The sequence below is a fragment of the Pan troglodytes genome, chromosome 11 (genome assembly GCF_028858775.2).
Source record: "Pan troglodytes isolate AG18354 chromosome 11, NHGRI_mPanTro3-v2.0_pri, whole genome shotgun sequence".
NCBI lineage: Eukaryota > Metazoa > Chordata > Mammalia > Primates > Hominidae > Pan > Pan troglodytes.
Window position 1 is genome coordinate 100,382,061 of NC_072409.2, and position 14,423 is coordinate 100,396,483.

The following is a 14,423-nucleotide window of genomic DNA, read 5'->3' on the forward strand; positions in this document are numbered from 1 at the left end:
GAAGGACCAGTTGAGTGATCTTACGAGTTTGTGGAAAAGTGGTAAGATACTTTATTGAGCCATATTAACCTTTCTGATTCTCTACATTTTTTTTGCTATCTGTAGGGCTACCAAGACATGCAAGGGATCATCCAATCAGGATGGTCTGAAGATGAGGAAGCTTTCATATGTACCCAGCGCAGCACATCAGCCTACTTCTTGTGAACTTCTAGGAGGAGGAAGGAAACCCTATAGTGAGACTGAATTTCCTGCTAGTCAATAGTATTGAAGTCAGAGTTATTTGTCATAATAGATAAAATGTTTCTTATATAGCTGCTTTTGTGAAATATGATTCAAACTTGCCACATTAATATGAATTTTAACTTAAGGGACCTACATGATTTTGCTGCATTCTTTAGCAACACTTGTGGCCTAGGAAAGAGAAAGCAGAAATGGCCCAGTTCTGCCTCTTCTATCTTTTGAATTGTATAAAAAGAGCGAGAAAGACTCCCACAGGAGCAAAACAAACGTAGCATTGATAAGAAATATAGAACATTAAAGTGTTTCTCAGTCTCCCTTCAAACAAACAATTTTGTTTGTTTTGAAACAGGATCTTGCTCAGTCACCCAGGCTGCGGTACAGTGGTGATCATAGCTCACTGTAACCTCGAACTCAAGTGATGGTGGGCTCAAGTGATTGTCCCACTTCAGGCTCCTGAGTTGCTGAGACTACCGCAAGTGCCACCGTGCCCTGCCAATTCTTTTTAGATGTTCTCACTACTCATCTCTAAGATTTGTCATTAGAGCTGGTAAATAAATCATCTTTGCACAGATGAAGTGGTATGAACTGGTTAAACTTGATTCTTAAAATGTAACTGTAAAGTTTCCCATGAATACTAAATATTTCCAGATACACTGATTAAAATCCAGGGTAAAACTTTAAGTGATTCTCTTAAATTGAATGTGTTATTCAATAACACACAGTTGGCCCTCCTTATCTGTGGGGGATTGTTCCAGAACCCCCGTGGATACCATAATCCACGGATACTCAAGTTCCTTAGTTAGCACTCACAGGGGGAGGTGGGATGGAGGGGGTGCGGTGAGGAGGTGCCAGATTCTGCATCCGCGGATTCTACCAATGCAGAATGCAGGTACTGTTTTTTCCATCAGGGTTGGGATTGGTCGAATCCACGAATGTAGAAACTGCTGATAGAGAGCCAACTGTATTTCAAGAACCTATCATCACGTAATTTTTTTTCTAGTTTATCTTTATCTTATAAAATGTTTAAGCTAGGCAGTGGTGCGTGCCTGTAATCCTGGCTGACACGAGAGGATAATTTCAGCCCAGGAGTTTGAATCCAGCCTGGGAAACATAACAAGACCTTATCTCTAAAAAAAAAAAAAAAAGTTAAAAAATTTTACCTCCTAGTAAGAAAAAATTAAAATATCTAGCAACTGCCAGATTGAGTAGTATTTACTACCTATGCCTTTCACTTTCATTAAATATTATACTTAGAAAAAATCTGATCATGACTCATCTGCTTAAGAGAAACATTTCCAATATAATTTTCATAATGAATAATGTATTAAAATGTGTAATATATGTTGATTTGGTCAACTATATATGACTAATTTTAATGAAAAACAATCTGAGGAAAAAATCTATGTCTTATAATCACAAGAAAAAAGTGCACTTGATAATTTCAATTTTATACACATTACTGTTATAGAGAAGTATGATGGGTTCAATAAAGTACTTTCTTTTTTTTTTTGACACAGAGTTTTGCTCTGTCGCCCAGGCTGGAGTGCAATGGCGTGATCTTGGCTCTCTGCAACCTCTGCCCCCCAGGTTCAAGTGATTTTCTTGCCTCAGCCTCCCGAGTAGCTGGGATTACAGACACGCGCCACCACGCCCGGCTAATTTTTGTATTTTTAGTAGAGACGGGGTTTCACCATGTTGGCTAGGCTAGTCTCAAACTCCTGACCTCAGGTGATCTGCCCATCTTGGCCTCCCAAAGTGCTGGGATTATAGGCATGAGCCACCACACCTGGCCCTAAAGTACTTTCAAATATAAAATGTATTGGATTACAACAAAATTCTACAGGACAAGTAGAATGGAAATTAGAGTTCAAGGAGAATAAGCAAATATGGAAAAATTTAAATGCTAATAAATTTTTATTAAAGAACAAGAATTCTTTATTCCTTAGAATAAAGATGTATTTATTCACGTTTTTCTGAAAATGAATAATAGTGGCTATGAAATCACTGTGGGTATTTATACTACACTTCATGTAACATTTTTATTTTAAAGTATCTCTAATGTGCTAGAAACCGCATCTTTTGGAATGATTAAAATGTTGAAAAAATGTTATATTTCAACTTAAAATGTTTGGCAGGGGGAACTATAGCAGCAAAAAAAAATGTGAAGACTGTTGTCATAGGCATCATGTGAGGCTGGAAAGTGGGATATGCTGAGTGAAGTGGGATGCAAAAATGACTAAAGTCAAGTTAACTGAGAAAAAGAGGTTCAATGGATAGAACAGTACTGGAGAGTTGCCTGGATTACGATCACAGCAGAAAGCTCCAAGTTTAAAATCTTGGAGATAAAAGAGTTCTCAGTCAAATAAAATATGCAGGCCTATGCTCAAGAGGTACTGATTTTTTGAAATTATAAATATATGTTCCTTGGAGCAAGGAATGTGTTTAAAACACTACAGATAAAAAATGGAAATTAAAAAAACCCATCATATGATTATAAATTATTAATACAAAACTCTCTAAGTAAAAAATTGTATACCACTTAAATGTGCAACATTTGAAGACTATTTAGCTAAACTATAGTATAGTCAGTAATTCAGTCACTGAAAACAATATTTATAAATAAGGGGGAAGAAACAAATCTTTTATATAGAAGAACTCCAAAGTATATATATAGAGAGATATTCCCCTCTCTAGGAGGTGAAGCTTCATTTCTGGGTGCCCCTGACCCCCCCTGGGAGTAGGCTAGACTTAGCGACTGTTTCCAAAGACTAAGTAGGGAAAGAGAAAAATAGTAACTTTATAGTGGAGAAACCTAACAGACATCACCAAAATCGTGATGAAGGTTCACATTACGCGTGGTGTCATGTTCATATCATATAGCTGATATGACGTGACCAGAAAGACACTTTACTTTTGGGGTATTCTTTCCGAAATCCCACATCACCAGTGTAACCATGAGGAAAACATCAGACCAATTCAGATTAGGGGACATTCTACAGTGTATCTGGCCAGAACTCCTCAAGACTGTCACGGTCAGGAGAATCGCTTGAATCTGGGAGGTGGAGGTTACAGTGAGCCAAGATTGCGCCACTGCACTTCAGCCTGGGTGACAGAATGAGACTGTCTCAAAAAAACAAAAACAAAAACAAAAACAAGAACAAACAAAAAAAAGACTGCCAAGATCATGAAAAACAATGGAAGACTTAGAAACTGCCATAGACCGGAAAAGACCGGGAGGACACGACAACTCAGAATAATATGGTATCCTGGACAGGATACTATAACAGAAGGAGGACACTAATGGGAAAGTTGGTGAAATACAAATACACTCAGTAGTTTAGGTAACAGTGTTGCAGATATGTTAATTTCTTAATTTTGACACCCTTGCAATGCTAATATAGGATATTAACAAGAGTGAAAACTTAGCAAAAGGTATAAAATAACCCTCTGTACTATCTTGGTAACTTGTCTATAAAATAAAATTATTCAAAAAGGAAAAGTTTATTTCAAAACAATATTTACAAACTATCTTTAAAAATCTATACAAAAATCCAGGTGTGGTGGCTTATGCCTGTAATCCCAACACTTTGGGAGGTTAAGAGAGGAGGATTGCCTGAGCCCAGTTTTCAAAACCAGCCTGCGCAACACAGAGACCTCCTCTCTATAAAAAATAAAAAATTAGCCAGGCACGGTGGTGTACACATGTAGTCCCAGCTACTCCGTCTGGGAGGATCGCTTGAGCCCAGGAGGGTGAGGCTTCAGTGAGGTGTGATTGTGCCACTGCACTGCAACCTGGGCGACAGAGCGAGACCCTGCCTGAAAAAAAAAAAAAATCTATACAAATGAAGACTGGAAGATAATTCACAAACATTTTAACAGGGTAATTTGTGGGTATGGAAATTTAAAAAATTCATTGCTACTACTTTGTATTTTCGAAATATTTTGTAATCTGTACATAAACACTGTTTTCTCCAAGCCGCCTTAGGTTTCCATATTATTCTAGGTTGATGTCTTAACAAATATTTTCTTCACTAAAGGACACATATAAAACATACTTAAGCAGAAATCTTCTACTAACCACTGTGGAGGAGCTAATAAGTTATGAGCTATAATATAAAAAATAAAATAACAATGAGATACCTAATACACATCTAATAGAATGGCCAAGATCCAAAACACAACACCAAATGCTGATGAGGATGTGGAGCAACAGGAACTCTCATTCATTGCTGGTGGGAATATAAAATGGTACAATCACTTTGGAAAACAGTTTGGCAATTTCTTAAAGTGAAACATATTCTTACCATATGAATCAGCAATTACAGAACTTGGTATTTACACAAATAAGTTGAAAACTTATGTTCACACAAAACATGCACATAGTCGTTTATAGCAGTTTTATTCATAATTGCCAAAACTTGGAAGCAACCAAGTTTCCTTCAGTAGGTGAATATTCGAACCAATAAAATATGTCCAGACAATGGAATATGTTTCAGAACTAAAAAGAAATTACCTATCAAGCCATGGAGGAAACTTAAATGCAGATTATGAAGTGAAAGAAGCCTCTGAAAAGGTTACATATTGTATGATTTGGAAAAGGGGAAAGTATGAAGACAGTAAAAAGATAAGTGGTTGCCATGACTTGGGGAATGGATGGATGAATACGCAGGGCAGAAAGGATTTTGAGGGCAGTGAAACTACTCTGTATGATGTTACAGTGGCGGATACATGTCATTATAAATTTGTCCAAACCCATAGAAGGCACGAAGCAATAGTGAACCCTAATGTAAACTATGGACATTGGGTAATATGTCAATGTAGTTTCATCAATCATAAAAAATGTAACACTTTAGTGGGGGATGTTGATAATGATATAGGCTATGCATGTGTGGGGGTAGAGGGCATATGGGATACATCTGTATCTTCTCAATTTTGCCATGAATCTAAAACTGCTCTCAAAAAATAAAATCTTAAAAACAACAACAACAAAAAAACCCAAACCAGGCCAGGCACTGTGGCTCATGCCCATAATCCTACAGTTTTGGGAGGCCGAGGCAGGAGGATTGCTTGAGACCAGGAGTTTGAGATCAGCCTGGGCAACATAGGGAGACCTTGTCTCTACAAAAAATTAAAAAAAAAAAAAAAGCTGGGGATAGTGGTATGCGACTGTAGTCCCAACTACTCCAGAGGTTGAGAGGGAAGGATCACTTGAGCCTAGGAGTTTGAGGATGCAGTGAGCCGAGATCAGGCCGTTGCACTCCGGCCTGGGCAACAGAGCAAGACCCTGTCTCAGATAATAATAATAATAATAATAATAATAATAATAATAATAATAAAAGACCAATCCAAGAAGAAGAAAAAAATCCCCAAACAGCAAAGTCAAACCAGTAATTTGTCATCCAGCAGTCCTTAGAAGTGAAGTTTTCATACAGAACTTTTCCCTCTACATCTAGCTGGATTTTAGACCCCGTCATAGCATAATCCTATACATACATGGAAGACAATTACTTATTTCTCCCCCTAGGTTGTAAACATGGCTAAGATACTAATATCATGCACATTATATATTTATGATCTAATTTAATCCTCACAATAGCCCTCCAAGGCAAGTGTCCTTATTCACATTTCACTGATAAGAAAATAAGTACATGAAGTTAAGAGTTGCCTAATAGCACGTATGGAAAGTGACAGAGCCATGATCAGTCACTTTTGGAGTCAGTCATGCTTGACTCCAAAGTCTGTGCTCTCTTTTCTTATGTCATATCAAAGTGGTAACTATTAGTTTTTTCTCTGTAATTGAACATCGAGCACCTGAGTTACTTTTTCTAAATATTAAGATACATTAAATTTGCATTTAAAGTAAAGCCTCTGGTGTCTGTCTGGCTATCAGAGCTCAACCTCACATCCCCTGCTTATCAATAAGCTCATAAGAAAGCACATCGCCAAAATGCTGCATGGTACAATATTTACCATCACTAGTCCTAGGTGACGGTTTTCCAGGAAAAAAGAAAGGGGAGTTCCATTATCAAATAACTTTGGACTGATGGCTAAAAACCCATTTTAGAAATTCATAAAGCAAATTTAATATATTAACAGCTCTGAGATGTCTTACTTTAAAGAAAGCCATGCAACTTTGACTCTGTGTTTCTCAAATTCACTTGTCTATAGAATTTCCTTTTCCCTAATTCAGGCCTTTTAACTTCTCAAGCTATACTACTGTTCTCATAAAACACTCTGAGAAAGCTGACCTAGAAGAATCAATGGTACAAAGACAATAAAAGACATCAGTAGGTTGGTAGGTCTATTGACCAGAGCAAGAGATCATTCTACTTTCAAAGCTACACACTTCACACACCAAAATCATGGAGTAAGCACACGGAGGAAAATGAGAAAGAATGTAGACAAAGGAATAAGATGAAGCAGGGAAAAAGGCAAAATCAGGCAGCAGAGTCAAAGAGGAGTATGGCATATACACATGTGGGTAAGAGAAGCCTTAACCAAGACTGGAGATGGAGATGTAAGAAAGAAGCAAACCAAGTATCTGAGATGAGAAGTAATCAGGTCATCTAGTGATTTTTTTAAAAATCCCACTGGACGTTGGGCACGGTGACTCACGCCTGTAATCCTAGCACTCTGGGAGGCCGGGGAGGGCAGATCACCTGAGGTCAGGGGTTCCAGACCAGTATGGCCAACGTGGCAAAACCCTCTCTCTCCTAAAACTACAAAAAAAATTAGCCGGGCATGGTGGCACATGCCTGTAATCTCAGCTACTTGGGAAGCTGAGGCAGGAGAATCACTTGAACCTAGGAGGTGGAGGTTGCAGTGAGCCAAGATTGCACCACTGCACTCCAGCCTGGGCAACAGAGTGAGACTCCATCTCAAAAAAAAAATGAAAAAAAAAAAAAAAAGGCCGGGTGCGATGACTCACTCCTGTAATCCTAGCACTTTGGAAGGCCGAGGTGGATGGACCACTTGAGGTCAGGAGTTCAAAACCAGCCTGGCCAACATAGTGAAACCCTGTCTCTACTAAAAATACAAAAAAAAAAAAAAAAAATAGCTAGGTGTGGTGGTGGGCACCTGTAATCCCAGCTACTCGGGAGGCTGAGGCAGGATAATCGCTTGAATTCAGGAGGTGGAGGTTGCAGTGGGCCGAGGTTGCGCCACTGCACTCTAGCCTGTGTGACAGAGTGAGACTCCGTCTCAAAAAAAAAAAAAAAAAATTCCCACTGGAACGGCCCACAGTCTAGGCAGTCTTCACAAAAGGCACTAATAGTACTCACAGGTCAACTGTCAAACTCTATCTTTGCCTTGCTTCTTTCTAGTCTTTCTAAGGAGAACTCAGATTCCTTAAGACTTCTCTTATCTCATGTGCTGAAAACAACTCTCTTCTAAACATTGGTAAACCAGCTCAGCAGTAAACCTAGCTACCAGCTCATAAGCTAGTACTTCTTGGTTTTTGCCCACCTGGGAGTCAAAGCTTTGAATGCTTATTGATTTTCATGGGAAGCGAGACCTAGATTGGATTTATGACATCCCCAACTAAACTAGCTCTTTGATTAATGCTCTTTATTTTCCCCCATATTCTTGCTAACTTCCCACTATTTCCCCATCATAAGGATTAACATATAACACGAGAAAACAGTTCAATACCTGTTCATACCAATAAATTGAAGGTGCATCACTAACACCGTGTATTAAGGTAGGAAATTATGCAAGAGATACGAAGGAAGAGATTGTTGCTAATTTTTTAGAATGAAGATCTCATTTAGAAAGATTTTCATTAAAATAGTTAAAATGAATGTATTTGTAGTGAATGAAAAATGTCACTGCTCTTAAAGGGTTAACCTTTAAGTACTGTACAAGAAAAATTCATAAAGTCAAAACAAAAACACTTCCATGTGTCATACTTACCTGTTTTTTCATCCTAAAGGATTAATGAGTCTGTTGGGGTTTTTCACTTGCCCCTCCCTCTCATTCACTCAATAAATATTTTTGAAAAGAAATTTTTTTTTTGAGACAGAGTCTCGCTCTGTCACCCTGGCTGGAGAGCAGTGGGGTGATCTTGGAACACTGCAACCTCCTCCTCCCAGGTTCAAGGGATTCTCCTGCCTCAGCCTCCTGAGAAGCTGGGATTAACAGGCGCACACCACCACACCCGGCTAATTTTTGTATTTTTAGTATAGACGGGGTTTCACCATGTTATGTTGGCCAGGCTGGTCTTGAACTTCTGACCTCGTGATCCACCTGCCCTGGCCTCCCAGAGTGCTGGGATTACGGGCATGAGCCACCGCGTCCGGCGCTTTTTTTATTGAGTACCTGCACTGATGAATAAGATAGTGCCTACTTCTAAGCAGTTTACAGATTAGTAGGAAAGAGTGTAAATAAGAAACTATGTTACTCTAAGATTAGGTCACATCTTTTCCAGAGGTGATTTTTGGGTTGAGTTTTTTAGGACCAGAAGGAGTTAAACAGAATGGTCTCGTGCTGGGGACAAGCTGGGGAATGGCATGGTGTGGAGGGAGGTTGTTAGGAAATTTGAAGCTGGGAATACTTACAAGCCCAAAGGTGGAAGGTGGAAGAGTAAGTACTGGGCTGCTTTTCCTTCCAGCATCTTTTTCTAATTATAAGCCACTCCTCCTTCAGCCTTGCTGCCTCCCTGCCCCACCTAGAGGCGATGTGGGATCACAAAAAAGGCATGGGCAAGTAGCCAGAGGGGCTAGAATGTTGCCTCAGCGCCTGGACTAGATGTGTGATCTTGGGCAAGCTAGCTGCTTACCTTCTGTGAGCTTATTTTCTCATGTGTGAAATGGGGATAGTGGCACTTGGGTTAAATGAGATAATGTAGGCCAAGTTCCTGCCTCAACTCATTTGGATTTTCCTGCCCCCTCCCCTTGCTTCAGTTGTTTTGGAAATTACATTCTTTCTCCTTATAACTTTCCCATTGCTCCTCTGATCTCCATTTTGGTATACTTTTTCAAGTATCCCCACTAAGAAGGCTGACTATGGGAGAGGGCTGCACCAAGCATAGCTGGAAAAGAGCACAGAAAAGCTCTCCCAAGTGGCTAGGATGTGCCCAGCTTTCCTTCCCCGTTCCCTGCCCTCCCCTGCCCTCCCCTCCCCTCCCCTCCCCCTTTCCTCTCAGATTCAGAACTGTTGCTCCCAGGGATCCTGGGCTTTTGTTCTCTGGAAGCTTAAACCACCACCTGTTTTGCCTTTATTGTTTAAAGGGTATCTCCTGTGGTTCACAAACTACCACAGGTTGAAGCGGACAAAACTTAAAGGCAGCAGGAGCTAAGTATGGTACTTCCTTTTTTTAAAACAACAACAACAACAGAAAATACTAATACTAAAACATCAATGCTTTTCCATTTTCCCTTTTTTATTTCTTTTCTGAGGTCCCCTCTAACACTAACTACCCCCTCTTTACCTGTTAATCCTACCATTAGTACTAATAAAAAGTTATCTTTAACGTTAATTATAACTTGTTATATATCTGTTTTTCTTAGTTTGAAGTTTTTACAGTCTGAGGTATCCTCTAAAGCAGTTTCTCAAACTTGAATATGCGTAAGAATCACCTAGGGATCCTGTTAAAACGCAGATTATGATTTAGAAGGCCTGGGGAAGGTCTGAGCTTTACCTGAGCTCCCAGGTAAAGCCCTTGCTGCTGGGCCTTGGACCACACTTGAAGTAGCAAGGCCTTACAGGATTTAGAACAAATAAAGTGCATACACACAAAAAAAAGATTGCTGGATGCTGCTTTGGTCTCTCTTACTCTGTATCTTGAGCTTTTCTTCAATACATCTTTTTCCACCTTTTCCTATGCATAATTTATAGCCAACACCTGACAATCATTCCTTTGTGTAATTACTTAGTTGTGCTCTTCCTTCCCTTTTCTTAGTCACCATTCTCACTGAGAAATGCGTCATTTCATGAGTACTCCAGTTACCCCCAGCCTCTTTCTACTAACATCTACCTTGAAACATCAAGAACTGGTTAAATAATCATTTTTACCCCCTTCTTGCTGAGCAACCTATAGTAGCTTCCTACTACACACATTAAATTCAAATTCAGAATGAGAAGCTTCAAGACATTTCACCAACCCTTCCTTCTCCTCTGCCAATTTCTCTTTTGCTCCACTTGGAACTCTCTGCATATTGCCCAGGTATACTTAGTTTCTCGAAACTCCTTACAGGACATTTTACTTTGGGACTGTCTTCTTTCATTCCTTTTTAAAGACATGCTGTATCGCTTTCAAAAAACTCTCAATTTTTACCAATTCAAAAAAAATTTCCTAATTCATTTCCAGTTGAGTCCCGTATTTAAAACAGTATTATCTAGGTGCTAATATATGTCTTATTATTCTTATTTTTATATGTCTTAACATTCTTTTTAAAAATATTTTCAGCCTCTCTAAAGGATCAAAAAATTAACCTTTAAAATCCCTTGAAGAGCATTTTAAGAGAGAAAATATTTGAGGTGTAGTAACACTTACACATTGTACCACCTACCAGCTCCTATTCTACTAGGGAAATAAAATTTAGATGCAGCTAAAATTTAGTTAGGGCCCAAACCCACATCCTATCTAAAAGGTTTGTTTTCCTGTCATTGTTTTCTACCCTTCGCATTTTGCATTCAGTAGGGTTGCATTTTTCTTAATAGTTCTTGGTGATGCAAATGCAAAAGAAATGAAATAGGGCTCTCTCATACTACAATTTCAAGGAAAAGGAGACTACGAGGCCCATTCAGCGAGGTGCAAGAGGCCTAGATGCAGCACACCCTGCAACCGCCGCATGCTCCAATTTCATCTTAGGGTTTTCGTACAGCTCCTCTTTTTTGGATGATGCAAACCGCGCAAAAGCAGCATTCAAACCTCCCCACCCTGGGAAACGATACAAGAACATGAAGCTTTACTGCCAGTTTCTCCCTAACACGCAGCCAAGGGAGAGAGGCCCGGATACCCGCCCCCAAAACCGCGTCCACAACAATCATTTCCTCCCTCCCCGCCTTTTACATACAGTACACATACAAATACACACACGCAGAGAAGCCAGCAGGGGCGGGCCGGGCCCGACCACTCCGCAAACCGCAGGGGGAACTTGCGGCAGGCCGAGCTATTTTCGCCCAGTCCTTTCTTCTTCGCTTGCGTCTTCCTCTCCATCTGCATGCACCTGTTACATGAAAGCGAACTTGGGGACGTAGGGTTTCCAGAAAATCCGCTTCGGAGCCACACAGCTTCTCCGGGTGCTGCAACATCCCCCCGCTCTCGGTAAACAGTTGGTCGCGCCCCAGTGCTAGCGGGCGCCGAGCGGGAGCCGCGCGGGAGCAGCGCAGCTACGGCGGCGGCAGCGGCGGCGCGGTTGCGATTCCGAGCCGTTGAGACGCCTCTGCGGCAGCTGGTGGCGCAGGTGGCTTGCGTGGACGCGGGTAGAGGCGACCGGCCAGCAACCGCAGCGTCGGCGCCCGCGGCCCCGGCAGGTGAGCGGGCGACGGGGACTCGCCCCGCCCCCCCACTCGGTGGCGTCGCTCCTGGCTGTAGCGGGGAAGTGGACGCGGCCCGCCCGGGAGCCGAGGGGGCCAAGGCTGCAGCCGCTGGGCAGCAGGTTGCGGGGGAGGCCTTGCGTGGGCGGAAGGGGGCCGCTCGCTTCTTGGAATCCCTGCCTTTTTCTCTCCCATGCACCCCCTCCCTTTTGGGGCTTAAGCTCGGTGGAAAAAGCCCGGAGGAAGATGGGGCGGGCAGACGGGCGATTTGTGGCCGGGCAGCATCCCTGCTTCAGGTGGTGGCGTCTCTTCGGTGGCGGGGCGGAGGACCTGCCCCCGCGCGGAGGCAGCGCACTGGCGGGGGAGGAGCGGGAGGCGGCCCTCCCCTCGCTCTCCCACCCCCACCCGCCGGCTCCCCTCCCCCTCCCCTTGCGGCCCCTCCCTTCGGGGTTCTTCGCTTTAACCGCCCTCGGTGCTCTCCCTAGCAGGCGCGTCGGGACGCCCCGAGGCATCCTCCCCCGCCCGCGGGCCCGGTAGCTGGGCCCGCATCCCCGCGCCGCCGCATCTCCTCGCCGCCTCCCGGGCTTCGGACCCCCGGTCTCGCCCCCGAAACATGACTCGCGATTTCAAACCTGGAGACCTCATCTTCGCCAAGATGAAAGGTTATCCCCATTGGCCAGCTCGAGTAAGTGATTTGTAGCCCTCGCGCTTAGCAGTGCTACCCTCCTCTCCAGAGGCCTGCTGCCCACCGTGTCTCTTTATTTTTTCTTCTGTCCTTTCTCTCCCTCGCTTTAGTCTCATTTGTAACCTGACCTTTCATTTTAGTTTTTTGCCCAATAATCTCCCGTGTAATTATGAAAATCTAGACGTTTCTACATACCTGTGTATTTCCCTATGGTTTATTGGCAGACTTGGACAGATTTTCTTCCTAGGAAATATTTAAATGCGTTGCTAGTTAATGTTCCATTGTAGGTGAAATAATGAAGAATGAATTTTTGTTTAAAAATTAGTGAAACATTGACATTTCCATAGTTTTGGATCAAGTACAAAATATCAATGGAATTTGTGCAGATTACACACAAACACTTGGATGTCAGCTAAGTGCGTATGTGGTTAAATTGGATTTACAGGGTTTTAAAAAAAATACCTTGTACTTGATGAGGCCTTCTGGATTTGCTTGTTTAATACAGAGATTCAGGACTGGATATTCTTGAAAGTATTACAGTAGTTTAGTACCGAGGAAGGGCCAGAAAATTCATTTCTCCTTTTTTATTTGAGATGTTTATGACCTTGAAGAAGTTGTTTTACCTTTTTGTTTCCAATAGGCAAAAAGGAGGTGTGGACCAGATTCCCCAGTTCACATCTAGTGGTACAGAGAAACGATTAAGGACCCAGGATGTTTTGTGACATTTAGGAATTGAGACTGTTTAAAGATCTACGCTCCATTTTTAGAAAAAGGGGTCTTTTTGTTTATGGTGGTACCCAGGTTCTCAAACAGTGATAGATAGGACCTAAGATATGTTGCAATCCATTAGATTAGGTAAACTCAAGATCCTTTAAAAATGTACTTACATGGGGTTCTGAAGTTTTATTTTTCCAAGCCATTTATTTTCGACTAATTTACTGTCCTTTGAAAATGTATTTCTTAAAAATAATTAAATTCTGTAGTTTTAGTTATGTCAGCAGAGGAATGGTGGAAAACACCCATTAGATAACGGAGTCCTGTCTAGGAGCTGAGAGTGCCATCCAAGTGTAAAATGATCACTGTTCCTTGACTTTCTTCCATCTAGCTGCTCTACGTAAACTCCTGTTCACAAGTTTCCTTCCAAAGCTTTTTTCCTTGCCTATAAAGTCTGCCTTTTCGGTGCAGTCTTACTTGAACAATCCTTAGTCATAATCCTTGTCTGTATATTTTACATTCTAATCTATTCCTTTCGTGATAATCTTTTGTTTTAATTCTTACTCTGTGTATGCTTTGACTTCCAAATATATTGTGAGACCGAGGGCAACAACCTTAAATGGAATTTGTTTATACCCTCCATAGTCCGTAGTACATATGATGCACCTATAAAACACAATTCACGTTCAAATGGAGCCTAGGGAAACTGATCAGGTTTAAGGCCCCTCTGATATACTTTTTCATGGTCTTCGAGGTATCCTTGTTTATTTTGAGGTGTTTGAAAATATGAGGTTGTCTAATAGATCTATATTCCGATTTGCATGCCACAGTGAAGTTAAAAGCCAAAGGAAATGTTTAAAAAATCTCCCAAATCACCCTCCCCACGCTCATATGTTAAGTGACTAAGAGTGCTACTGAAAATAAAATAGGGTAGCCTTTGGAAGACCAGAGTGTTTTCCTTATTTAACAAGTTCTACATTTAACAAGTTCATTTGGATTGGAAGGGAAGTGTTTGTCTTTTCCCTTTTCCCCATCATTTTTTCTGAGAAACACCTCCATTTAGTGTTGGTGTATTCTGTGTCCAACAGTTACATTCCTTTTTCTATCTTCTTCATTCTTAAAAATTTGAAATCTTTGCTGTAGAGTTTAGAGTCCATATTTAAAGTCTGAGCTGTAAAGGTGACACCTCTTGTTGCAATTTTTGCTTTAACATTTCTGTCTACATGTCCCAAACTTCATTAATTTTTAAGTCTTAAACATTCATGTACATCATCGTTTACCAGTAACAATTATTTAAAAAATCAAC

General features: G+C 41.3%; 1 protein-coding gene across 10 annotated transcripts in view; it reads left to right on the forward strand.

Annotated features, from left to right (window-relative positions):
* The first annotated feature begins 11,402 nt into the window (after positions 1 to 11,402).
* The window catches only part of PSIP1 (PC4 and SFRS1 interacting protein 1), a 47,936-nt gene continuing 44,915 nt past the window's right edge, over positions 11,403 to 14,423 (forward strand). For 4 of the 10 annotated variants that reach the window (XR_010148971.1, XM_054658714.2, XM_016960645.4 and 1 more), the window contains exons 1-2: positions 11,581 to 11,715; positions 12,207 to 12,403. Coding sequence is in view for 9 of the 10 variants with exons in the window: in XM_054658714.2 (XP_054514689.1) it covers positions 12,332 to 12,403 (72 nt within the window). In the remaining variant the exon portion in view is untranslated. Of the gene's footprint in view, positions 11,716 to 12,203; positions 12,404 to 14,423 lie in introns of all 10 variants that reach the window. The other 6 variants (XM_016960641.4, XM_016960644.3, XM_054658715.2 and 3 more) reach the window with 3 other exon arrangements.